Genomic DNA, 27,709 nt, shown 5'->3' with positions numbered 1-27,709 from the left:
TCTTTCTGTGGGTTCTCCTCAAGAAGATAAATACAGGAGAAACGCTAGAGTTGTCCCACCAGCAAACTACAGTGCTTTAAGTTTGTAGCTCATGCAAATCACAGCACCTTGAACAGCTGTATGTACAGCTGGATTTAACCCCTAACCAAGCAGGTACATGAATAAAGAACTGTACACCTCTGATCAGTGACTTGCACTGCTTTAATGGTCTTCAGAGAAACAAAACAGTGATTAATTGGCACCCATAAAAGCAACTAGAAGTAAAGTAAAACTAACACCTGACGAAAGATGATTTCTGATAAAAATTACTACGTTTAACTAATGACTGCAACCATTATATAACTCTATTTCTTATTTAATTCCAGCTAGACAAATTTAAGCCATAAAAGTGAGCTTTCTTTGAAACACCTCTGCCATGAGCTATGCAATTAGGTTTAGCCTATATATCTGTATCCAAGAGCTGAGGTCAAATTAGGACTATGATCTCTAGTTCTTTAACCAAATAAAAGCTGTATGTTTACATGTCTTAGCAATGATTTCACTGCTCTGCTTCTCTTGTCAAAATGACCATGTCAGATTGCAGATGGCTGGTTGGTCTGTAGCACAAGCTTTTTGGTGCTAGTAACCACAGATGATACAATCAGCATCCTTGTCACGGTTGGAGCCATCAATGCCTTGCTCGCCAAGCTCTTTTAGGAACATGTTTAGCTGATCAGTCTGAGTTTCAGTGAAGGCTAATGTGTGCAGACAAGTGCTGTTGGTGGGGAAATAGGCAGATTCAGCTCCACTGATGGCCATCTCAGAGGCTGGAAAGATCAAAGATGACAAAAAGAAAAAACAAAATAAAAACCCCAAACCCCAAGCAGTTAACTTACTTGGCTGAGATTTGTCCTGATGTTTAAACAAGCATCAGTTACCAGACTAAAGAGTTCAACTTGGAATAAAAGTGCCTAGATGATTGTTTTTGGTAACCCTTGGGAAAAAACTGCTCTAGCAAGAAGGCACTGTTAAAAATATTTTCCATTAACCATAGGAAAGATAGGAAAGATAGGTTGGCCCTTTTGTGTACCTATACACACCTCTATTTTTAAATTGACTCAACAACAATGGAGTCAGACAGCTTGCTTCAGATCACAGATTGCTCACTGGATGCAGTAAGAGCAGTCTTAAAACCCTTGGGCTGCCACATGAAAAAGGCAGCACTGCTGGCTGGAGACAAGCTGCTGGTTTTTATTATATGTACATACAATGAATAGTGCAGGTGTTGACCAATTTTACTGAGGTTCTTAAGTACTGTTGCAAGATAAAGAGCAGTTTCATGTTTCACTGTCGTCAGGAGGATCACACAGACCTTGTGCAATGCAGGGATTGTGTTAGGATGATACCTATTTACTGTTTAAAAAAAAAAGGTGCATCTCCCCACAAACATTGTTTACATGTCATGTCTGCTACCCCAAACTGAAACACCAATGCTCAGGCCTTAGTGTTAGTTTTAAAGCTAACATGATTTCTCATTCAGCAGTTTCCAGCCCAGCAGTAGCTCCCACAATGTCACACAGGCCAAGGCTGTCATACAGGCCAAGGCTGTCACACATACCAAGAGCAGAGACTTTTCTTTCTTCCTTTTTTTAAACAAAACAGACTACCATCTCTGTGACTTGACGTGTCTGAGAAATACTCACGGTTACAAACAGCCAGTGCCTTTCCCCCAGCAAGCTGTGTTGTCCAGGAAAAACTGGTTCTGCTGCCACATACTTCATACAATCTACTCCTTCTGAGGAATTGGAAGTCATAACCCTTGGTAAGCAAAGATAGGGAAAAAGACAACCGGTGTATTAGGCTACATCATGGTAACCATAAGGTGAAGAAACACTTAGCCAGTGAAGGTCTAAATAAACACTACAACCTCTCCCTGCCCTAAGGGAGAAAAAAAAAAGTATAACAAGGAAAATTATGCATTACACAATAAACACTTGTACATTAATTAATAGATGCAGCAATATATCAGCAGTAAATCATGAATGTTACCTTGTTGCACATGGGTTTGCAGTACTGAGCATTGTCAATGGTGACACACACCAGCCCGCCATTTCTGGGGGGTAGTGGGAGCGGACAGGGAGGAAGCTGCTTGCAAACTTTTGAGTGGATTAAAAAGAAAAAATGAGAGTGAGAGAACAACCTATCAGAGTGCAAGTGAGTATAAAAGCCTATCATTCCCCACTTCCCAACCAGACCACAGGCATACTCATTGACCCAGGCACAGGTGATAACTGCCCCACTAGCTGATTTTGTCAAAGTAAGCTTTTTGTTTTGTTTAAAACCTTTCTTTCTTTCTTCCTTTTTGGCAACACACAATTTTTCCATCACTTGTCACTGTGACAACAAAGTCCCCATCAGCCCAAGTTACACTTTAAAAGTGGCATTTGCATTCACAGCACTGGCATTCAGTGCTACTGCAGACAAATTATCCAAATATTTCTTAGGAAAATATGACTGATGCCCACTGCCAGACACAAAAGAGGCTCCTGCTGGAGGGCAGAGCATGTCTTGCTGCCTGTATGACTATGAGCTGTAGCTCAACATTGAAGGCTGGGCTGCGGGTATGGTGGGACCCCACATGTTGGTGCTGCCATGCCTCCCAGATGCCTGCCAGCCCAGTGGTTAAGCACTCTTGTTTTGCTGAGATGCCTTTTATCTTATTCTTTGTCCCCTTCAAGACATGCAGACACTTAGTTCACTCTGACTGTAGGCAAAGAAATTTTCTCAGTGCTTCTCCACTGCCACTTTTTTCAACACCCAGCAGAGAGGAACATCACTTCAAGAAGGGCCTCACATTTCTCTTGAACAGGGCGCAGGAGATCAAGCATTTCTTGCAGTGTCCAGACAAGGAAATTGATTGAAGATTTTTTACCCTCAGGGATCATTTCCTTAAAACAGTTTGAATATTTCTGTGGAGTTAGGGAAGAAAACAGCTAAGTTGAAGAGGAAAGGCCTTGGAAGTAATTCATGAAAATGGCAATTTTTTTTCTTTTTTTTTTAATGCAGAACAAGAAACATCTTGAAAATGATCTAGCTGTAAGTAATGCTAATTACCCCACAATGGTTTTGGAAAGAAATCAAGCAATGTTTTTTTAAAACAGTGGCTAGATAGGTTTTTTCCATTTGATTAAGTTCAAGAGGGAGGACTGGTGTGAATTGTTTTTTTTTTTCTTATATATGAAATGATACCTTTATAAACAACTGTATCTTCTTTCTGTATGAAACATTAGGTTATTATTCTTATCTGCTGAATGCTGATATCTCACAGACTTTCTGTGTGTGTGTGTAAAAATACGTATTTCTGAACACATTCCTATATTTTAACTGGGTATTGCTGTATACCTGTGTAAATAGCTTTCACTCCATACATGTGTGCCTATACACATGTGCCTACTGAAAAGCCATGCTAAACTCCACAACCAAAACACCAATGCATGCCATCATTATAACAGACACTAGTCACTTTGAACTCACACACATGCAAGAGAAAGAGCAAGTCAAATTTTCATTGGCAGCTGCTGAATCAGTACCCTGCAATGGCTCACTCTGCTTCTCAGGCTGGAGCCTGCAGAAGTATTGTTGAAAATGATGGACATCAGTCATAGAAATAAAATAATATAATTAAAATCTCTGGGGGAAAAAAAGACACCTGGGAGAACACCTCCTTGGCAAGTGGTGTCCTCAGCCTTCCCCTCCCAAGTGATGAGAATGATACCGCAGGCAGAAGTTCACAGCTTGCACTGGTACAAGGACCCAACTCCAGGCATTAGTTCCACATTACCGTTTCATAGACAAGTGGCTCGACTGTGTGTGAACATTTTTTTATAGACTCTGCTCTGGTGTTTCTTCACCATTTCTGCCATATTCAAAGGTCACTCTGATCACTCCCTTATGATAGGCCTAGCCCATAGAAGAAAAGGGCACTAACTCAAAACATAGGCTGTCAGATGACTGGCTTTACTTGCATTTAAAATATCTAGCACTTTACATTTAAAACACTAATAGAAGAGATTGGAAACTGCATTTGCTTGTAAAACAAAAGACATAACTGTTTATTTTCAAGCCAATTTTCATTTCTGGAGCAAAGCAAAACTGGAAAATACACCTTAAAAGCGTATATTTTTGACTAGCAGCAGGGCCAAAGACTAAGTCAAATGACACTGATCTTTTTTTGTTCTTCCATCTTACTCCCCTCCAGGCCACGTACTGTTGTTTCGAACCATGTGTCACCAAAGCAATATGCAAGCTGTACTCGGGCTGCACAGGCGTATGTGGTGCAGCCCTGCTCCGTCCTCCCACCACCGCAGACTGCATGTAAAGCAGGACCTGGGTTGGCCGATGCAGCTACCCTCTTACCTTAAGACTCTCATTGACATCATCTATGGTTGCACTTTTACATTCATTTGGATTAGCAAAAGCTCCAATTTTAGTAAAATCTAAAAGACAAACAGAAGCAAGTATGTAGCTGGTTTATAATCCTTCCCAACACATAAACAAACCCCAAATACCACATAACAGTACTAATTTATGGCAATTGTGCCATTATTCTTCAGTCCTAGTGCTACCTTTTATGCCTTTGGTGATCAGGGCTCAAATGTGAATAAACTGTGCAAAGGCTGATTTATTCTAAACAGTTAGCAAGCTGATTGCCTGCCTGTTTGTGGCCACCCAGGGCTGGGTTCCCAAGTGGGATGGTTCATTTCTCTAAGAAAAACAGCCACTATTTAAATAACTGTGAGTTATATCCAGGAATGGCATATCTTACCTGCAAGAAGCACTGCTAAACTTATAAAAACCGGTGTTTTCCAAAGTGGGCAGGAGCTGAATGGCATTTTTTCTGCAGGAGACCGGGGCTAGCTACTTGCTGCCTGTGGAGCCTAAGAGCTGAAGTCAGGCGCGAGGCTGCATGTGGGTGGGTCACTGATTGTTTACAGTGTGGCTTGCTCCAAGGCAGTGCTGTGATAAGGCATTAGGGAGATACACATATTGCCCAACTTGCTGGGAAGCCAGCAGAGATTTCAACAGCATGGTTTTAGGAGGGCAAGGGGAGGTCTCTCAATACAGCACTGAGGCGGTCTGGCTTTCAGATTAACTGATTTACTGTAAATATGTTTACTGTATGCACACTCTTTAATGCTCTTCCTCTTTCCCCACCTTCCCCCTTTTGTCTGTGTCTGTTTCTCTTTCACATACACATTACACATTCATATAGAGGACATAATTATGCCTTACCTACAGGACTCAACCATGTATCTCTTCTCCAAGAAGAGATACATCAAATGATGGCTAAACTGATTTGGAGCAAGGGGATGTACTCTATATCCTGTAGCATCTGGAGTTTAGCTACTTGGTAAGGAAAGCAAGTTTCCATCTTCTGGGTTATTAAATACAGATTAACCAAAGCAGCAACAGCAGTACAAAAGGAAAAAAAAAAAAGTCCCAAGAACACAAACCTATTTTCTATATATATTATATCACCAACTGCATACCTGCTGTGTGCATGCTGTATTAGCAGCTGCATGGTATTTCTACTTGTTTTGAGTTTTTTGTTTACTGTTTGAGAGTTTTTTAAATGGCATTACAAATCTCATTTGCTTATATTCATTTATGGGAAAAGCTGAATTGTGACGGAAGCTCAATCATTTCTACTCCATACATTCATTAGCAGATTAAGACAATTGCTCAGATAACGCTCATGTGCTTGGGGTGTGACTGACCCTCTGTAAAACACAGGTTTCAGAGTCACGGCCTTTCATCCAGCAGCCTATCACACACCCCCCACTTCCAAGTTTCCACGCTGACCTTGCATGCCTACCAAACCAACAAGACACACATGCTCCCTCTCCAACAACCTCTTCAATGGTTGTTATTGTTACCAGCAGAGCAGAACTGCTCGCTTTGTCTGTAGATGTTTGTTTTTGTTGAGATAGGACATTCTGATTTCATGCTATGTTATGGAACACATTTATTTATACAGCACTTTTCCAGGTATCATTTATTTATCATTCATTTGCTTCTGCTAGTTGTAGTATAACACAGCATGAGCAGGAGATTCTGAAGAAGTGGCAAGGCTTCCATCACATCAGTGAAGGTGTGCCTTCTTATGCCAACTCAGGGAAGTCTTGATAAACAGGAATGTGTAAGACTGCAACACTTCTACAAAACAGTTCTGTGGCAGTGTGTATGGTGGCTTCCCTATTGTTAGTAGTAAAATGTCTTTTTATATATTTTACTGCTAGCTAAAAGTTCATTAGCAAAGGCAGTCTTTCATGAGGAAGGCCAAGGTTTATATTTCTAGGCAGACCAATAGGACCTGCCTCCAAGCAGTTTATATTTTTGAAGCTGACACACGCGACTCTTTTTCCTTGCAAGATGAACAATATGTAGTAAGGAAAACTGTACCTAGGAAATTTTTGCCAACAAAATTCTTTAAGATGATGCATCTGCACTGTAAGATATTTTTCTGCCATCTATATCCAGATGTCCAATGAGGGCCACTGATTACTGATGTAAGTCTAGGGGAGGGTTACACATAAACCTACTACTTGTTCATCTCCACTTACACATTGTTAATAAAGTGGGACAACTTCTGGCTTGAATGGAAGTCTGTGTGTTTGTGACATACTTGAAGAGAATGAATGGCAGCTTTTCTTTCATGATCATCACAGTCAGGCACTCTCCATCTCAACAGCTGTTTGGAAGACACTGTTCAAAGTGGAAAGAAACATGGGGTGGCAGCATTTCTCCAGTGTAAAAGATTTAACAGGCTGCCGCTTACACCACAAAGTTAGGATTAGGTGACTTTGGGGGGCCACACGTATGTAACCCTCGTATTGCAGGATTACATTCATCCTTTTTGCCTATTGACAAACCAAGCTGATTAGAGAGGATAAATGTGATCTCGACACCCTCCCAGTTTAAACAAACCTTGGATTAATCCATAGTCCTTTGCAAAAAGTAGTTGTCCTCAGTCTAGATCATATTCAATCCACTATGCACATCACTATCTGCATCAGGAGTAACAGGGTATTGGTACCCAGATTTAGTAGCTGAATACTGGCACAAACAGGGACATGCTTTCGGCACAGACTGGCTCCCATAGCTGTGGAACACACAGCCATCTAGCGGCTAGTTCTTTGGTGAGATATCACTGGGCAGGATAGTGGCCCAAATTTTAACCTCATGCTATACATATTTGTTGATGTTTTGCAGTTATTTCTATGCACTTTATTTTATTCTACAAGAACATCAAACCCAGTAAGGCATGCAATAAACCTAACACTTTGGGAGCAAAAATTATGAGAGAATACTGAATAGCATAAACCTAAGAGTTAAAAATAAGAAGCTAATACTTTTTCACCAAGTTTCTATTAATCACAAGAACTAAACAGAGATCACACAGGTAGTGAAAGATAAATTCGTATCACAGTTCCAAAATCTAATAAAAGTCAATTACCTTGGTAAACTAAAATCCTTCAAAAGTGTAAGAGGCTGAGTTGAGATGGACCTTATACTTGGACATTAACATTAAAAGGAATAGGAAAAGAGGCACCTTTACATACACGGTAGGAAAAAGCCTTTTATTCGCCAATTGATATTTTAAAGGAGAACGCTTATGTTTCAAAAACACAGGTAATTGAAACACAACGGTAACAGCACATATGCAATGAAGGTGGTTTAAATATTACATATATGTTAACATCTTCTACAAAAGAGGCTGAGATACAGTTATGTGATATTAAGCCTTCTACCATCAAAGCAACACCCAGCTGTATGCAATGCAAACTCCAGTAAGGAAATTGGACCCCAGAATTTCCCATTGTCTAATTAGAAGCATAAGATCTGCTGATCCTTAGTCAGAGTTGGGAAAGTCATCTTGTCTTTGCCCATGACAGGTTTGAGGTTCAGCCGTTGGTTTGCGTACCTGAGTCATACTTTGCCTTTATCAAAAGAACCAACAGAGCAGCAATAAAAAGTAAACTGTATTTTGTTGTCTTATGCTGATTAAAAAAAACCCAACAGACTGTCTTTATATCTTAGATAAGGAAAGACACTGAGGGCTAAAAATAATCAATTTCCAAGAAAATATCCTTTTCTTTCTTTCCATTTAAAATCTAAAATTCCTTTTGCTGAATACAAAGCTGTCAGATTTGATTTTTGGAAGCACCCTCATGACTAGCGGACTCCTCTTCCTTTTTGTTTTCAAAGGATGACTGCTAATATCAAAACACAAGTTTTTTAGGCACCTCCCATGAGAATTCATTTCTTCCAAAGTGACCATAACAGGCAGTCTTCTGGTAAATGGGCTTTTTAAGGTCCAAATCCCTGTGTGTATAATAAAAAACAGAGAAAATTCTTCACATTAAGATACTTCATGGTAACTACCATTAAAATCCTGATGTTTATTTCCATTTCACACCCTTAATCAAGCAGGCATATTCTGGAGATGCAAGCATACCAGTGAACATGTCCAATAGAGAACAATAAAAGTGACAACAAAACTTAAATGTGAAGTACTTTAGGCCTCAGGAAAAGGCTATTATTAAGAATTACTAATTTTAATGGGAAAGATGAAATAACTTTCAATTCCTTTTGTAAAACAAATTTTTTTTTTTTTCATAGTAACTTAAAATTCTTGGAATACAGACATTATTTTATTTGAATTCCACATACTATATCAGGCCAAATGCTGGAAATATATGTTTCATATGAAACTTGGAAAGTACATCTGCTTGATACGCTATTTTAAAAGATCTGCTATCTTAAAAAGATCTGCTGTCTTAAAAAATATGGCACATTGGTAGATGCATAGAAAGTATCAACTGTGAAGATTGACAGAATGACAAAAAGTCTCTTTTATACCACATGAAACAATCGTATGCTAGTTCAAGAGACTGACTCTTACATTGTAACTTCTAATGGTTTTGCAACAAATTATTTCTAGGGTGTGATCACCAAGATATTTTCCTTTTTGTGTGTTTCTGTACCTGACAATGACTCCAGGCCGAAGATCAAAGTTTTTGTGCACAATGTCCAGCAGCTCTTTCTCTGTTTTTTTGGAAGTTCCATAAGTGAACAGTGAAATAGACAGTGGATGCGCAACCCCAATGGCATAAGAAACCTATGGCAGAAAGAGATAACATATTTAGCAAATAAACATGGCACTTCAGTGGGCAGCAGCATGCAACAGAAGAAAGCATTCATCTTAGGAGAACTAAGACCTCTCCTTCACTTCCCACACTTGCACAATTTGTATTTGTAGAGGAAAAAAAGAAGATAAAACTCTGAAAATGCCAAGATCTCTGGATAAATTTCTTCCCCATTACTCAATCAACCCATGTTAATTTCCATGACAGTAAGTGTCAGAGGGTTTAAGGCTCCAGAATAACAGCCAATAAAATGAAAGCTAAATGAAAATTTCCAATTTCAAGAAGCTGATAGGCTTTGACATTACAGTGGTCTTGAACCAAGCACATCAAGGTCTTCCTTTCTTCAACCCCAAGCTATCACCGAGACTGCTTCGACTAGTGTCTTGTATGATGTGTATTCAAGGTAAATTTGAAAATGAAATACGTTTCTGAGCAAAGCAACATGCACAGCAAACTATACCTGAACCAGAACACGGCGACAGAGCCTGGCTGTCACAAGAGACTTGGCCACCCAACGGGCTGCGTATGCAGCTGACCGGTCCACCTTCGTATAATCTTTGCCAGAAAAGGCACCACCTCCATGGGCTCCCCAGCCACCATAAGTATCCACAATGATCTTTCGACCAGTAACACCAGCATCACCCTGAATCCATAAAAGAATTTCTCGATTTTATAACCATTTTATTATAAGTCTTAAACAAGGTTATGCATCCTTCAGAAGACTACAACAACTTGTAAGTAAGTTTACCAAATGTGGATTGCTGTGTGCTAGCTGAAGGAATTAACTTGTCTCACCAAGCTACAACAGTGGATATAAATGTTATTTAAAGACACATTCATAAAACAATACTAGATCTACACCCAAATAACTAGAGCATTCACTGCCTGTTTCAAAAGTAAATATTCCAGACAATATGGAAACTGTAGTTTAGAATTGACATATCTAACACATCCAAACAACAGAGAGTATTTTTAACAAACTACATGCCATATAGGAACCACTGAGAGATTTTAAACTGTTAAAAATAAATAAATAAATAAATAAAATATCAGGCTTTCATATCTTTTAATAAAAATCTGAAGTTTTGTGTATATTAAATAGTAGGTGTCTTTTTCACATTTACCATCAAAAGGCATGTCAGTGCTACATTATACATTGTTACATAGAGGCTGGCATACAATACTTCCAGCACCACTTCCAACCCCAAAATATCTGTAGTCTAATTTAAACTATACACAAAAGGTATGGGGTAGCAGGAAGTTATAGCTCATTAAGAAAGAAGGATTACTTTTTAAGAACAGATACTTCTAGATGAGTATTCTAAAAATATTAAACAAGGAAGTGCAGATAACCTCCTAGCTGCCTACACAGATATCCTGATTGCTGCTCACAGCTATTTAATATTTTCATTTGATCTTGGTTAGCTGATCAGTACCTGACCAATTGTCTGATGTTCCTACTAAATGCTTGAGCTTTCTGGTGTGAATGGAAACATGGTCACATTTCAAATTCAGTCCCCACCTTTGCAGGCAGGTTTGAAATTCTCTACAGAATATCATGTCAGTAAAATTCAACTGCTGGAATGTTTGCACAGCAAACACAAGTGGAGAATCAAAGTTTTTCTTAGAAAGACCATGCATATACACAGAAGAAAACCTTTGGCACTGTTTGTTCCAGTCTGCTAAAAAAGCAGTGAGATATAAATCTGAATTGCAGATAGTTGAGCTTGTTTAAAGGATCCTGTCCTTGGGTTCTTCTACTTGACTCAGACCTTAATTTGTGATGAAATTCTGATGATAAATTTCAGGTGAAAGGAAGAAACCAAGCCACCCCTCATTTTAAAGTTGCTGAAAGAGCACAAATGCTTTTTGTAAAGTGTGTGGAAGCCACTTTTGTGACAAGCTGTAATGTCCTTACAGTACCAGCTGGTGTTGCTGTTGGGAAAATGGTGGTAGGAGCAAAAGTACTAATTTTGCCATAGCCAGAATTCAAGGTGCCGCCATGCTCAAAAATATAAGGTGAAAATCCTAAGTGAAATACATGTGTCTTCTTCAATGAACTGAGCTGGAGATTAAGGCAGCCTTCTATAGCTGGCGCTGTTAAAAACAAAACTGAGTAATACTCTTCTGGAAAGAGTTCAAGATGGAAAATATAAGGAAAGAAGTAGTTATTTTCTGTTTGCCACGATGCTATTGTAAATTGCACAAGTGATGATAGCAGTTGTAAGGCCATGGCCACACAGGCAGATTGACCCATACTAAGTAAATTTATCACAGGTTTAAACTGCAAATAGACTGCAATGTGCGTGTGTTTGTATGTGCAGACGTAAGCAATATAGTTCCACTACAAGAACTGAAAATGTATTCCTGGTTGGCTTACCATATATAATTGTATTACATTTTTAAATCGGTGCAGTTCTATGCACACCAGAAAATTTTCGTATGTGTAGCCTTCTTTTTGTATGAAGCTCTGATTTCTGCATTAGTTCATTTGCCTCAAATTACAGTTCAAGTTTGCATTTCCATTTGTCTGTAGTCTAGGATGTCAGTGATACACAAAATTACAGTGATACAATCAATTCAACGATACAAAAATAAATTTTTCATATAATCATTATTATAAAGATTAATCTCAACACCTTCCCACTTGTTTAATGGCGCTAATGTGAAAAAGACACAGCACCTTAGAAATATTTCTGACAAATTCCAGTAAATGAATGAATTTGAACAGCAAAATTAAAAGAATGTCTACGTTGAACTGATGTGAAACTGGACCTGTTTTCAGGAAGAAACTTTGAAATTTTGCCGAGATAGTCCTGAAGGGAACTGGAAACATCGGGAATGGTGAATTTGTTTTCAAAAACTAAATCTCATTAGTCCTGATCCTACAGAGAGTGGGATTTCTTCCTGACTTCTGTGAGCTCAGGATCAAAGCACAAATCACAGCTCTCATGTTGTCTAAATAAAGCAAAAGAAACATTTATTTTCTCGCAAGGGTGAGCCTATCAGGGGCTGATTTTCAGAACAGATGAGCACCCTCAGGTCTCATTGGTGTCAGGCAGAACAGTATGAGCTATACAGATACGAAAACCACGTTCACTGTAAGAGAAGTAAAACTTGTGTCCATCTCTCTGTAAGAAGTGTTTTCCATGAGAAGGAACTGCATGTCTCAGTGCTGGACTTCAGAGGGTTTGAGGAAACCCAGAGCTGGGCTATACATTCCACATGCAATGTAAGATTCAGCTCAACTTGCCTGCCTAATCACAACACATGTACAATATAACCATGACCTCAAAGGTTGCTTTGGCATACAGCACATGAAACCCTGGGTGCTTCTAACGCATAAAACTGCATTTAATACTTCCACTAGGCAGCTTGTGTCTTCCACCCTAGGACAGATGTGACAAAAAGCTGAGCATTTGTTTTAAGACACAGCCAATGACAAAGGCAAACTCATAAAAGCACCAAAACAATACTACACAAACCTGAGGTCCTCCAATAACAAAACGCCCACTAGGTTGAAGGTGATAAATAGTTTTCTCATCCAAGTATTTTGCAGGGACAACAGCTCGGATCACACGATCCTTCAGGGTTCTGCGCATATTCTCCAGTGAAATGGTTTCATCATGCTGCACAGATATCACAATGGTATGAACACGCACTGGGATGACTGCTCCATTCTCCTGCATATACTGAACTGTGACCTGAATAGAACAGAGAGAAGGAGGAAGAAAAAAACAAAGTTACTGTAAAAGGTATTACTGCTCTACATCAAACACGTTATGCTATTCCAATAACAAAATTGTAGCAAAATGTCAATGCTGACATTATAATCATCACTGCTCACACTCTTGCCAAGGTATGAGAAATAAAGCCTATTTTCTCATTCTTTATTTTTTGCTCAATATGGACAATCTTATTTTCTATGAAGTTGTCCAAAATGTGTCTTTCATTTGGGATTTCCAATGAAACTCACAAGCCTCAGAAATTTACATTCTCAGTACCTCTTCAAAAAGGCCAGCTGAATCTCTAAATACAAACAAATCCCTTAGATCTCCTGACACTTTTTCAATGAACACAGACCACTTAGGTCTGAAGGGTGAAATGTTTCTTCACTGGTAGGTGGTTAAGTGCTCCTAGCACTCTGATGCAAGTTAACCATTTTCCAGCAGTTGAGACAACATCACAAGCAGTAGAAATGCTTTATCTGCTATTTGTAGTTTACCTTGGTACTCTGAACACCATCAATTGCTGTCTAGAAAAAGATTTCTGGAAAGAAAAAGTATTAGTTTTCAACTAATCTATAGCAGTATTTACCTGTGTTTTGGAGTCAGGCCTTAGCCAAGGAAGTTCTCCATTACGCCTCAATTCTGCTAGCCTGGCATTCAGCTTGTGTGCAAGAATAATTGTTAGAGGCATACATTCTTCTGTTTCATCTGTTGCATAACCAAACATCAAACCCTACAGGAGAAGAAAATATACTTCAATCATTGTTAAAAGCACCACAACCAAAGGCAATGAGATTTCATCTGACGCAAAGAGTAAACAATACCTTTAGGTTTACTTTTTACTGTTTTACATTACAGTGCAGAAGCCTAAACTCAGATCAGGCTCCAACATGTTACAGTGTAATGAGACACAAACCTCGTTTCTAGATTTTTTCAGTGAAAGCCTGAAGGTTTACATATTGAGCTGGAAACCTGGACAAAAATGCAGACACTTTTGTGAAGAAATCAGGTTCTTTCATAGGAAAGAAATCTGTTAAAGGAAAACAATTTCAGGACTATTCTGTCATGGGAAAGGTGGTATCATTAGCCTGGAAAGGTTGTAGAGGCTTTTATATATGAATGCAGACACACTTATACTGCAGCTTCCATTTGAAACTTCAGTGGAATGGGATGTGAATACTCCACATCACGAACAAGGTGCCATTCAACAGTTTAAGGCACCCGCCTCAGATTTTCAATGCCACATGCTTCTAGCCACAGCATCTATGGCTATTCAGTCATGTTCCAGGCATCAGATCATCATTTCTTAAAAAGAGTTAGCAGCATTTTCTTTCTCCTCACCCAGTGTATGTTGTGGCAAAAAAAAAAAAAAAAAAAAAAGAAATCAAAAAAGACAAGAAGGTATTTTGATGCAATGGGAAGGGAGTTCATCAAAATGCCAAAGAAAGTCAGATATCTTTTCATCTTATGTAGAATTATGTCCTCAAGACAGCATAAAAGCATTTTAATTTAGTCGTCAGGAGATTTTTGAACAGTATTAGCTTGGCTTCTGGACTCTGATATTGCCATTTATGGTTCTCAACAGCATTGTTACAAACTAGTTATTACTAGTAATACTGTAAATGCTAAACTCACTCATACTAGCATCAGTTAGATTATGGCATCTTTCTCTTGGGAACATAACATAATTATCTACATGTGTTATTGAGCTCATAGAAATGCAGTTTGGACAGCCTTAATTATGTGGAACATCTATTACAGTAGATGCCTCTGGGAAATAAGTGAGAAATAAAAGTACTCTGGCGTATTTGCTTTCTCTGTACTAATGCTGAAGACAGTTGAAACATTGGCTAATTTTTTCTGTGTAAAATCTCAACAGCCCTGTGAAATTTAAAAGATCCTTTGTTTACTCCATCTTACAAAACAAGTCTGGATGCAAGATGAATGATTTAATGAATCTAAAGATACTCAATTAAAAAAAAAATAAATACAGTAGCAAAATAAATACAGTAACAACAACAAGTTCTAAAGGAGACTTCCTCAGCTACTGCAAACTGGCAGAGCTTTTCTGGCTTGCATGAAGTGCTATAACAAACACCAGGCAAAAGTCTGCCCTCAAAGAACTTCCAATTGTTTTAATAAAAATATGTTCTTCATTCTGGGGTAGCCCAAGATTGAAGTGTGGAAATCTTTACATGGGTTTTGAGTTAGAAAACAGGGCAGTAAGATGGGGTAAACTTTCCACTCAAACGAACAGCTTTGTTGGTTTAGATGTGATGTTATGTTTACCTGATCTCCAGCACCAACATCTTCTTCATCCCTGTGTAGATGAACACCTTGGGCAATATCAGGTGACTGTTGTTCCAGTGCCACTAAAACATTACAAGTCTTGTAATCAAAACCTATTTGGAAAAAAAGAATAACAGTGAATTTGTAATCAAAACCTGTTTGAAAAAAAAGAATAGCAGTGAATTAGCCTTTTTCATCACAGTTAAGGAAAGTAATGTGGAACCATATGCTGAGATTTTCATTCGGAAGGATACCACATTCAGAACTCAAAACCTAACTGTTATTTTTAGTTAACTTTTTTTGTCAACACAACATTTGAAACCTTTTGGGGAAGGGAGTGGAGTATATAGGATTGCCTTTATTGCTTCTTACTGCTTGTTTGCTCTTGCATTGGCATCCTGTGCCAAGCTAATTCAAATTATGAATTAACTGCACAAAACTAGCAAAAAAAGTAGATTATGAGCCTCTGCCAAGTAAACAGTATTAAAAACCTCTACATAAATTCCAAGGAACTGATGTTTTCAGCAGTCGAAGACTTTGTTCTCTGATACTTTATTTGTAATACATGTAAAGTGGTTATTGTGCCTAAATCTCTCATGGAAATTTGTTAGAGAGCCACAGTAAGTCTCACAGCAAATCTGGAAGTGAGAATTTACTTTACATTACTTTTTAAGGTCAAAAGGAATGTTTGAAATTGAAAACTTACAGAAGGCAAAATTTTCTACCTGTTCCTAGGTATGTTAATTGTAACTTGCTTCTTTCCAAATACTGCCTTTCCTAGACTGTAGCTACTGGCAGCTCCTGACCAAACTCATGTTCAGCCAATACAACATACATATACACGTCCATATGCACATGATCCACTTGAAAAATGCTCTTCACCCTTTTATAAGTGGGCTATGTAGAGAAGAAAATTATATTTCCATGCACAATGGTTTGGCTGAGCTTCTCATTTTATCTCTGCAGAGAAAAGGTTTTTGCTGGGTCACTTCATCTCCTCTTATCACCTTTGGCATTTAGAATAAAAAGGAGATTTATTACATTTACTAGGTTTTTTGAAAGCACTGCTGTTACATGATGGTGGAAGTAACTTGTAGATGTGCTACTATAATATTCTCTGTCCACAATCTGCCTGTAAATCCAACAGCAATTAAAGGACTTCAGGAAACAACAGTTTTTAATTGAAAGCTCTTAAAAGATACACTTCACTGTAACAGTATACATGAAATATTCATAATGTATAAGGTATATGGCAAATCAGAAAGTGTCTGGTATGTAAAGCATTTTGTCTTCTTTATCATTTGTACGTTACACAAACTGGATTTGGACCGCACATTCCTCAGTGTAGGAAGTGTTGTTCAGAGCTAACAGACCACCTTGCAGAGAACCTGCTTTACACCTGGGAATTCTAGATGTTAACCACAGTACAAACATATAATGGTACAATGAAATGAACTAGGTTTCTAACTCTCTCTCTTTCTCACCAAGATGCATCAATCGGCTTGCCAAATGAATAGCAACATTCGAGTTCTTGCAAGTTTGGAAGAGTGGTAAATACTGCTGCTCAGGTTGCAGGTAAGTGTTCTGGCCTAATACCACAGTTCAAAGTATATTCTGCCTACACCTTCTCAGCTTTAAATAATATATGATGGTTCTTCTACTCACTGGTATAAAGCCAGAAAGTGTATCACATAGCACCATGCAAGCAGCTTTCACACAGGATATTCAGTTTTTACCAGGCTGGAAGTGATGACAGACCTGGTTTGCAGTTGCCTATTGCTTGCTTTTCAATGATTTAATGAGTTTTTCCACCAACCTTTAGCTGAATCATCATAGCCAATATGTCTAATTGCATCTCGGACAACTCGTTGATAATCCACAATAGCATGAGATGTGATCTCTCCACAGAGCAACACCATTCCTGTCTTACATACTGTCTCTGAAAAGAGAGACGAAAACAGGATTACATCAGCAGAGTAACCCTGCCCACTAAGGCAAATAACTGTTTGTAATGATAGTGATTTTGAGAGATCTACTGGGTATATACAGTGTAAGTCCTTTATACCCATATTTTTATTATTATTCTACAACGAATTCTTTCCCTATTCACTGTATGTCTGACAGTAAAGAAAAGAACATGTCTCATCTGCAAATTGGAAAGTCAAGACACTGAGCATGATTCAGCGATATGCATGGATTTTAAGCAAATACAGCATTAAACTCTGATTTCTAAATCTACTTAATCACTCTAAGATACATACTGAGGCTAAATAAAACTCATCAGCAACCAACTATTTTGAAGTTGACCTCTGCAGCCCCAGGAGGAAGAATCTAAATATGGGGGTTAGTTACCTAATACATGAACTAACATAATAACCTCAAAGTTGATAGTATACTTTCTGAAGAGATTTAAAAGCCCCAAGCAGTTATGGGGACCTGAACTGAAAAATTAGTACTTTACTAAATATAGTAAATGAACTTTTCAACAAAAAATTCAAATATTCTTTCAAAAATCCACTATAACAAAGCCAAATCTGTTTCTCCCAGGAAAATTCAGTCCACACAAAAGTTAACTATCCTACCTTTCTACAGCCTGCTTAGGCTTCAGTCTTTATAAAAACTTTTACTGTTTCTTCTCATCTCTCCTTCTTTTCAAGACTGTAATTCTTATGTGATTTTCTGAGAGTAAAATAAGTTAGCAAATGATAGCATCGAGCTTTTCACAAACATCATTAAAAAACAACAGTGATGACTTACAGAAAAGCACCAAACAACTTACCACAAGCAACCTTGGCGTTTGGGTCTTGTTTGAGATGGGCGTCTAGTACAGCATCACTGATCTGATCACAGATTTTATCTGCAAAACATCAAAGTTGTGATTCTAAACCATAGCACTCTGTACGAAAAACACAGACTGTTTGCATTGCTTTGAATGGGTAGGTATTTCAGCAAGGAATTCTTTTATTGCTTATTAATGGAGTATTTAAGCTAGCTAAATAGAAAAACATATGCAACATCCTGCAAACCAAGTCAGTAGATAAAACAGAGAATTTACTTACTGGTGTAAAATAATACAGACTATAATTTTATCTGCAGTTTTCTGCACTTCGGTATGAAACAAATATGTTATGAATAGAATTACCTGAGAGGCTAAGAGGCTTTTCTCCCAGCCTTCTCCTCCTCTAACAATGCCAATATAGCATGCACTCCACATCAGTAGCATTCTAACATCAAGGTGATATTCCACCATCAACTTCCATCTTCCTGATAGAAAGTTGGAATATACCATACCAACACTGCTGGTGAAGCCTGAGAAAGTGTTTAGATTAACACATATAATCTACTGCTTATAGTCAAGTGCCTGTTTCTGGTTTGCTTCTTCTCACTGCTTCCTACCATCCTGCAATGCCATCGCCTAATAATCCCTGCAACCCAACTAAGGCACAGAAGTAGCACATGCAGAAGCAAGAAGGGGTTACCAACTGAAGTTTTCCTGAGGTAAATCTTGAGTAAGTGCATCTTCAGTTACATCCCAAATACAAAGGTTTCAGCTGAGGTTTATCGTAATAATCTTTCTTTCTTTCTTTTCTTACTTTTTTGATGAATAATGAATCTCAGTCAAATAATGTAGCTAATTTAAGGAAGACAAAAAGGCAGTACCCATAACAAAGCTTTTCACATGAAAATGGTAATTTTCTCATCTATTTTAATGTTATTGTTCTTTAAAAAAGCTTAGTATTGCATACTGTGTTCAGATGTTGCCATAACATGCTGTGTGGCAAAATAAATTAATCTCTTTCCTTGCCATTTGCAATGCAATCTGTTGGAAACCAATGTTTTGTAAAAGTATGTCATTAGAGACTTTTAATACATTTAACCTCAAGTCAAAATATATTCTCATTTATTTTCATTAGGAAGGTGTACTATATTTAGCTAAGAGGGACAAATCGAAGACTAAATAACTAATATGATCCTGACATTTTTATCTTCCATATTAATCACTTCAACACAAAAAGAATAAACACAAAAGACAATTAGCAAATGTAAGCTGCATTGGAACTTTCAGCCTTGCAAGAACTGTGCTTGGATGACTAAATTTGAGGTAATTATTACCAAACAGGAATCAGATGCAATTCTTGCAATTTAGTTAAAGTCCAAATGAACATTGTTTAACAAGACTGGGGACAAAGGTGGCAAGAGTGATTAAAATGTACCTCTGCTTGCTCTCTTCAAAGTTTCTGATTTTATAAGGAAATACACCCATATTTGCAAGCATAATAGCATAAAATATTGACCAAAATATGCAATATTTGCTTACCAGGGTGGGACAACACAGCAACTATGATAGGATGATTTTCTTAGTGCAGGTCCAATGTCCTACAGCAAACTCCTGGTGATTGGGATTGCTTTGTAGCTTTTATTCACCACACAGAATTTCTGTGCCAGAAACAACCTTTAACCCTGTCCTTGCTCCACATGAAAAGTGTCTCACCTGCATTAGATGCCAATGTCTCATGTTTGTCTAAGTTTCTTGTACGGCATGTACAGGGATATTATACGCATTCTTTTCAAAACTTTCAAGATGATTACAGGTAATCTCATATGACTAATTCATCCTCACGTCTCCTTGTGGCACCTCTCTGGTACAAAGAATTTCATGTTCATTTTGAAATGTCTCAGGGAAGCATTAGCCATAGTAGGCAGTGAAATCAGTAAGTGAAGACTTAACAGGACGTTTTCATGTTGTTGTGTTTGGTTTTTTCGGGTTTTTTTTTTTTTTCCTGAAATTCATTCAAGTAAAGGCATGTCTGTTAGTAAAGGTCTCTGGAGTAAAACAAAACTAGGCATCCTATTTTTAGCAATGCTTATGAAGCTTTGTGCATCCTTCATTCTGTTATTGAAATTTCTCATCTCAACTGTCCCATTTATCTTATTAGCTGCTAAATCTGACAGCATATGTTTGTCCTTCATTTTTTTGTTACTTCTTTGTTTGGAAATGGGGAAAGCATGATCGATCATGTCTGGTGAGACATTATTATTTAAAAAATTATGTCATAAGTAAGATTTCAGCTTATGCATACCTTCATGTAGTGAATTACTATGCAATAGCATAAATATTGCAAAAGCAATGTCTAGGCTGAGGATTTCTTGACTGAACAGGAAAGTATTAGTTAGCCATGAATTTTTTCAGGAAACCAAATCTTCCCACAGGCCCAACCTTATGGCAGAGATGCCAATCAGCCATAAAAAAAGCTCTTTCTAACTATAAAAGGAATTAGTCAGTCTGTGGGAGCTGAAGATAAACCCTATTCAATTGCCTGGTTGTCAAATTATGAAGAAGGCATTCAACAACAAAAGTGATCTCCAATAATCAGAAAGAGCTTCACAGTTTTCCACATAGTTGGACATAAGTTTGTTATGTGAATGTAGACTAAGTAGGAGCCTAACACAAGCCGTGACATCTGTAAGTTCTCAGGACCTCCCCAAAGCACAGATACAGGCTGGGCAGTCTGGATTGAGAGCAGCCCTGAGGAGAAGGAGTTGGGGGTGCTGGTTGGTGAGAAGCTCACCATGAGCAGGCAGTGTGCGCTTGCAGCCCAGAAAGCCAAACATATCCTGGGCTGCATTAAAAAAAAGTGTGACCAGCAGGTCGAGGAAGGTGATCCTGCCCTTCTACTCTGCTCTCTTGAGTACCTGCAGTACTGCTGAATTGTGTTGTATTACAATTTTCCTATTTAAAAGACTGGATGAGTGCTAATTGATAACTACAGTGGTACTTCAATATTAACACTACACTGTTCAAATATCTTGTACATCTGTTCTCTTTGTTCAACACACAGTTTACTGAAGTATGTATATTGTTTAAGCATACACAATGTTAGGTATTGTTAAGTATATGTAATGTTAGATATAACAGATGCAAGCATCAACTCGCTGAAAAGATCTGCATTTTCTGTTTAGATTTGGGAATATTTTGTTTGTTTGTTTAGTTTTGTTTGTTTGTTTTGGTGATTTTTGGGTTGGGATTTTTTTTTTTTTTTTCCCTGTGAATATCCAGAAGATAAATGTATGCTTTTAGTCTGGTTGAAAATCTAAGGGTGCTTTTAGTAGATGTTTTCTCTTATATTTTAAAGAGATCCCTTGGTACTTACTGGAAAACTGAATGACGTTCTGTTTGTAGGCAATTCCACCTGAAGTCACACCATATGGGGAAGGAATTAATCCTAAATGATTTGGCACCTGTAAGACATTGTGGATCAGAGAAACACAATGCCTTTCAAAGCACAGTGAAACCATTGTGCAGCACAGACAGACACTACTGGAGAAAGCAAAATGGAGCAGTGACAAAAAACAGCTATCTAAATAAAAATAAATATTTCTCTTCCCCATGCTGCTATCTATGTGCTTATGTTGAAATGAAGAAGTTATGCATATGTCTTCAGAGAGTTTGGAATTTACCCCACTAAATGCCAAGGTTAAAAACCTGGAAGAAAGTCCCAAATTTTATACCCAAGTAATTTTTAATAATTTGGACTGAGAACATAGAATAAACAGAGTCTTATATTGGAGACCATAAGTAATACCTGTATGTTAATTATGGCTGGCTATTACTTGCATCTATGGAATTTGGGCTTCTTAGTGACACACAACCCTTAGGCATTGCACAGGTGTAAGGCAGTTCTCTGTGTACCTAAATAAATAAGCATGTATTTTTCTCCTGCTTTGTTTATTAAGAAGAAGGTCTCTATTAAGGCATTCAGTCCTCAGCTAATATAATCAGAACAATTCAAATTTCCACCAGACAGAGATGTGGTTCAGTGTCTTTACTTCACATAATGCCCTCTAGCAAAATTATACTATCACATACAGAAGAGAAATAATCAAGAACATGCAGATTATCCATTTGATATCAGAGAAACTCAAAACTCACAATAAAATTTTAGTGCTATTGATAACATCAGAAGCCCAGCTACAGCCCCAGACACTGGGTCCCATTTTAAGAAATAGCCTTACTTTTCCTGGATGATGAAAACCTAATAGCATGTATACACCCCTTGTGTAAAACCAGGTAGGCAAAAGGGGGTTGCCCAGGATATAAGGGGAATCAACTTGCTGTCACAAACTAGAGCTATTGCTGAGATGATTAAGACCTATTGCAGGGCTGTGTTCAGTAACAAGAATTTGCAAGACCACCCAGAGTTACTTAGGGTCCTTTTTTTGATCTGGAAGATCTGTATCTTTCCTTTGTCATAGGCATTTGGGTTTTCAGCACCCTACATGAAGACTTTTTAAGAAAGTATATCACAGTCTTGAAAACATCTGAGTAAATTCCAGTTTTCCATTCCCTCTACAATTAGGCTCTCACGTTGCCACTTCACACCTCACATTACCCAGACATCTGGCAACCTCTGCCACATGAGAGGCTGTACATAAATTTAACAAGTGGTAACATTGTTTCTCAAAGGCCTGCTGAGTATCCCAGCGAAGGAGGAAAATGCTCGTGGGACTTAAAAGAAGACCTACTAGGGGCCAATGGAGGTCTAGGAACTAAAGGAAGTGTGACATAAGAACTAAAAAACCAGGCCAAATTCAAAAACAAGAAACAAGACAAAAGGAGAAAGAAAGGAAACCAAAAGACAAAGCTAAACCTGCAGACTCAAACTCTTCCTGTTCTAATACCTACCTATTATTGCCCCAGGGTTAAAAATAATTATTAGAGTATCATAAATTGTGACCTGTCATCTTTGGAAACACCATCACAAATTTAAAATGACCATATTATGTAATGTTATTTTTCCTATGAAACTACATTGCACTACAGATGCTAGATGTAATTATGTACAAATTTGAGAGGTGACCTATGTCCGAAGGATCAAACGTGGTTGTCATTTTCTGATTGTGTTACATCAGAAAGAACCCCAACTGGCTTAACCTGATGTAGCTACCTTGACATTGTCAGAGATGTGCTAAATTGCATCAGCCATGGATTCAATCTGCAGTAATAAGTTAATATTATAGAAGAATATCAGAATTACAGATATGAAATTCTTACTGCTGATATTTTTATTCTCTGCCCTGTCATTTCACCCGTTTATGATTTACTCACATGAGTACAGATCTGAAAAATCCTTATTACAGCAAAAGGTAGAGGATGCGAAATCAGCTTCTAAAATAAATAACACTTTTCAGGACATCAAACAGTCTGTTGTCCCCTGACCTCATTTGGGGCAACACTTGCTGTTGACACAAGGTACATGTTTATGGCAGATGAACATTTGTTTTCAACAAATCTGAACTAAGCTTTGCTGACCATACATAAAGTTTAGCAAGTAACTGTCCACTATTTGCTTAAGCAATTCCATATATTGCATCAGATGATGAAATGGGGGGAAAAAAGCAGCAACTTTGCCATGTACAGCTGCTGCAACCACTGATTTTTAGAGGTTTTGAAATAGCCTGCTTAGAGATATTTGGGGATGACAGTTTTAGAGCATAGCATATGTGCAGGACAATTTCATAGGGCCCATAAAGATATGGAACTTGGGAAGCAAGCTATGCATTCTTATCCATACATGAAACTTGAGTCTGTGAGAGACACAGTAATGTCTCCACAGTAATATTGAAAGAAATTCAGATGAAAAGGAGCAGCAACAGTAAACCCCATTGCCCTCCTCAGTGCAACACATGCTCTGCAAAAGCGTGTAAACTCCTGTTGGAAGCACCCGAGTTATAGCCGTTCTATAGTCTATGTGGACAAGGTCCAATGGAAATAAAAGTGCCCTGCTACAGATAACTTCTATAAGATTAATAACATTAATTCTTCTTCATGTTTTTAAAAACATTTCAAATTAAAATATTATTCTTCTTACGCACTTGTCAGAGCTGGTTTCTTACCTGGGTGTCCTTCTCCTACTGACTCCGATGTGAACATGAAAGTCCCTTCATCATCCAGTGTGTAATCACATAAACCGTCCACTGGCCCATTCATGATTGTGATGCTTTTCCTGATATATTATTATAAACAGTAGTTGAAGAGTTATACCTCTACTGTCTTCTTTTAAAGAAGAAGGTTCTTTATCAGCAGGACTGTTGCTGTCTTCACTTATTACTTCTTACACTAACTTGAATTTCAGTGAGTGAAAGCAGCATGTTCTTTGCATCTGTGTACACATGCAAGAAGTATGCATGTGCCTGAAGTCTGTATCCCTACCTAGCCTGATCTGTCAGTCCCTGAGCTGCTCCTATATATGGAAAAGTGAAAGTGCCTAGATAATCATGTGAGGCAAATGGAAGAGCCCATTTCTTGGCAGGGGAGTTAGTTAACTTCAGTATATTTCACTAATTAACTCAGTTCTCAGAAACGTTCTGGATTCAACCCGTGCAAGATAGGTTATCTTAGCAACTCAGCTTAGCATGAAGTAATGCAGACTACTGGTGACAGTTCAGGTCAGCTGCTTCTTCAGTTTGAGTCTCCCCTAATTCTGGAATCTTTGCTGTGCTTCTGTGTGTTGTGGTTTTACGGGGATAGATGAAAAATCTGTAATTACATGTCTTTCCTAGCAAAAAACTGGAAGAAGTTTGCTCTGCATCATATGACTGTATTTTCCTTTTCCTTTTTCATCTCTTGAAAAGTAGAATTCTCTCCTGAAATATTTTTTTTCCATTTTCATTCATTCTTCTTGCACATTTTAGAGACAAAACATCTGATAAGATCTAGCATGACGAGTGCTTCTCAATTATGCAGACCTCTCCTTTCAGCCTTTGCTTTACTTTTCCTGTCCTCTCTTCTATTAATTCAGATCCATCTTAATTCTCTTTTTGTATCACATTCTTATATTATGTTCCCTAACCCTTAGAAATACATTAACTGCCACATATGAATACTAATTCTGCTACCAAAAATTTCTTTTAGTCAGATGGCTCATGTCTGGAATATGCTGGTGGTATGACAGGTATGAAGACAGGTAGCATTTTGTGCATATATGTGTCCTGAAGTTAGTACACAAAAACTGAGTAAACATACTCATGGAGCAGATCCAGAAAAAGCCCATCATTACTGCACTTTATAGAAAAATGTAATTATTAATTTCTTTCAAAACCATTCTAGTCTCAATCTAAGACCAAATCATTGGCCTACCAAATTAAAAATTTCCCTTTATCAATGAACACTGAATCATTCTCTCAATCATTCAAAGTGTACCTGATACTTGGACTAGAACGAGTAACATACAGCTGATTCCATAGTCCTTGCAAATTTTGACAGAAAGGAATTTCTCATCCCTCCAGACTTAGTTTGCTTCAAACTCTTGGTCAATATTATTTTAAAAGATCACTTTATGTGGCCCCTTGGATTCAAACTTCTGCATTACTACAAATTTATGCAAAAATTCATTAGAATGTTCACTTTTTATCTACATTCCTGAAAACAATAACCAGTGACTGTGATTATTCACCATTAATCTGTTGTAGCATTGGCCCCTCTCTGATTATCATCAACATTCATTTCAAAGACAATTTCTTGGTTTTCTGTTGTACAGAATTCAATTAATTGAATGAAAATCACTGGTTGCACTTAAAAATAAAGAATTCACACATCATATACACATTATGAGGCACAGCTTTCTCTGTAGTAAACTGTCATCACCCCACTGACATGAAGATTCTAACCCAGCCTGAATAATTTACACATTAACATCATCTAGAAAAATAGAATTTGTAAAAAAATAAAACCCAACAAGACTGAAGTGTACCTAATTTTATTAACCCTAGTTAATGGGTAACATTCAAAAATTACATTAACTTTTAAAGAAAAATAACACCAGTTATAAGCATTCATTTTTAAATGCAAATTTTTTTTCCCTCTGTGGAAACAAAGACATGATGGGAATGGACAAAACACCTCTGACAAAAACTCTTGTTGTACATATAAGAGTTTTCATTCTAATTCTACAATCTTCCAGAAAAAACAGACAAGATTCAATATTGTCAGTCTGAGTGCTTCACTCCCTCTTGCTTCAGGTTTTCTTTTTCTTGGTTTTCAGTGCCACTTAAGTACAGAAATTGTAGTTTGGGAATCAGCATTCTTGTTTCTAAGGTAGCACTTAAACAGAATGCAGAGCCAGGCCTCACATAACCCTCTTATCCCATATAAAAATAAAAAAAGCCCACCACAAGCTCTTAAATGCTGAAGACTGCAAGCAACTTGACATACAAGAGTAGTGAATCTGCAGGCTTATTTTTGTTTTGCTTTTGCAGTTCCTCTTTTTGGACTCACTTCTGGCTAGTCAAATGCATTGGTTCTTAAGACCTTCAGAGGGTCACTCTTCATTAAAATAGGCTCTCTGGTAAGAGTATTCTAGAAATGCTGCACAGCTGCATTTCACATAGCTTGTGTAAAACCTCCTATTTGAACTGCTTCCAGTTGTGGTTTTACTATTAAGACCAATACATTTGCTTTACGGCCATGAAGCCTCCCAGCATATTCTCTTCTAGGACATCTGTGACCAACTCCAAACCCCTGTAGGGTTAAGTAATGTTTAATTTGGCTTCTCTTCCCAGCCAATTTGACTGTTAAATATTTGTAAAAAGGTAAGATAGTGCTCTACCATCATGTCTTTTTGCACAGATGATCTGCCTACACAAAAATAAAAGAGGATTATAGTAAAATAATTATTATTATCAGTTTTTCCCTATTGCATTTTATTGATAATTACTCATCAATGTAACAGGTTTCCAAATTTTCTGTTAACTTTATTGCTATACTCAACACCTTTGTGGGACTCAGCCCTTAGAAAATCAGTTTATTTGCAAATCTCTTCATAGTTTGTATATTGTCCATCATTGCATTAAATACCTTTTGACTATATTTCTATGACCTTTAGCTCAGAAGATACCTAAATGGCAAAATACTCTCAATCAGTATGACTCTTGTGCTCTGAAATGAAGCTAAACACGGAGAAATTACTATGTAAAAGTAACACTGTCCTTCTGTATTGCTCTAAGTACTTGTTGATATTGACTATAATGTCAGTCCCAACCACTGGAATAGCAATGTGAATCTATGTGAGAGTCTTCACACTTGGCACTATCCCATGGATTTGCTACTTTCACTCATAGCTGTTCTGCAGTTCACATAATGCTTAACAGCTGCCAGAAGGCATGGTTTTACCACAGCCTTGAGAAAGCCCTGAATATAATGAAGTTAGTAAGATTTAACTAAGAAAAGAATCTGATGAATGGTTGCTATTGATGCTGATGATTCTACAGACAGATACGAGTGATAAATTGTCTTGACCCTAGACCTCTCATGCCATATTCTCATTGGATTGTTTTACTCACCTTTCCTTTCCTGTCCTTATTTGTAGAAATGAGAAAACGAGCTTGAGCTAACAGCTTACAGCAGCAGGGGAAGGAAGTAGGTATCCTTAAGACCTGGTCATCCTCACCTCAGCTGCAGAAGAATCATGTTTTCACTGGAAGCAGTATAGATTTACTCATTCATTC

At 37.7% G+C, this 27,709-nt stretch overlaps 1 protein-coding gene across 1 annotated transcript; it reads right to left on the bottom strand.

Annotated features, from left to right (window-relative positions):
• Positions 1-618: 618 nt before the first annotated feature.
• Positions 619-24,194, bottom strand: MAT1A (methionine adenosyltransferase 1A; the record flags this gene model as incomplete). The annotated part of the gene is made up of 12 exons (XM_080622017.1): positions 619-806; positions 2,054-2,135; positions 4,396-4,475; positions 7,975-7,979; positions 9,027-9,160; positions 9,649-9,831; positions 12,674-12,892; positions 13,506-13,649; positions 15,206-15,318; positions 17,022-17,144; positions 17,985-18,062; positions 24,101-24,194. The coding sequence occupies 12 exons, from the start codon at positions 24,192-24,194 to the stop codon at positions 619-621; spliced, it is 1,443 nt and encodes a 480-aa protein (XP_080478143.1).
• Between the last annotated feature and the right edge of the window lie 3,515 nt (positions 24,195-27,709).

The sequence above is a fragment of the Psittacula echo genome (genome assembly GCF_963264785.1).
Source record: "Psittacula echo genome assembly, chromosome: 6".
Lineage (NCBI taxonomy): Eukaryota > Metazoa > Chordata > Aves > Psittaciformes > Psittacidae > Psittacula > Psittacula echo.
This window is presented reverse-complemented; position numbering and strand designations above follow the sequence as displayed.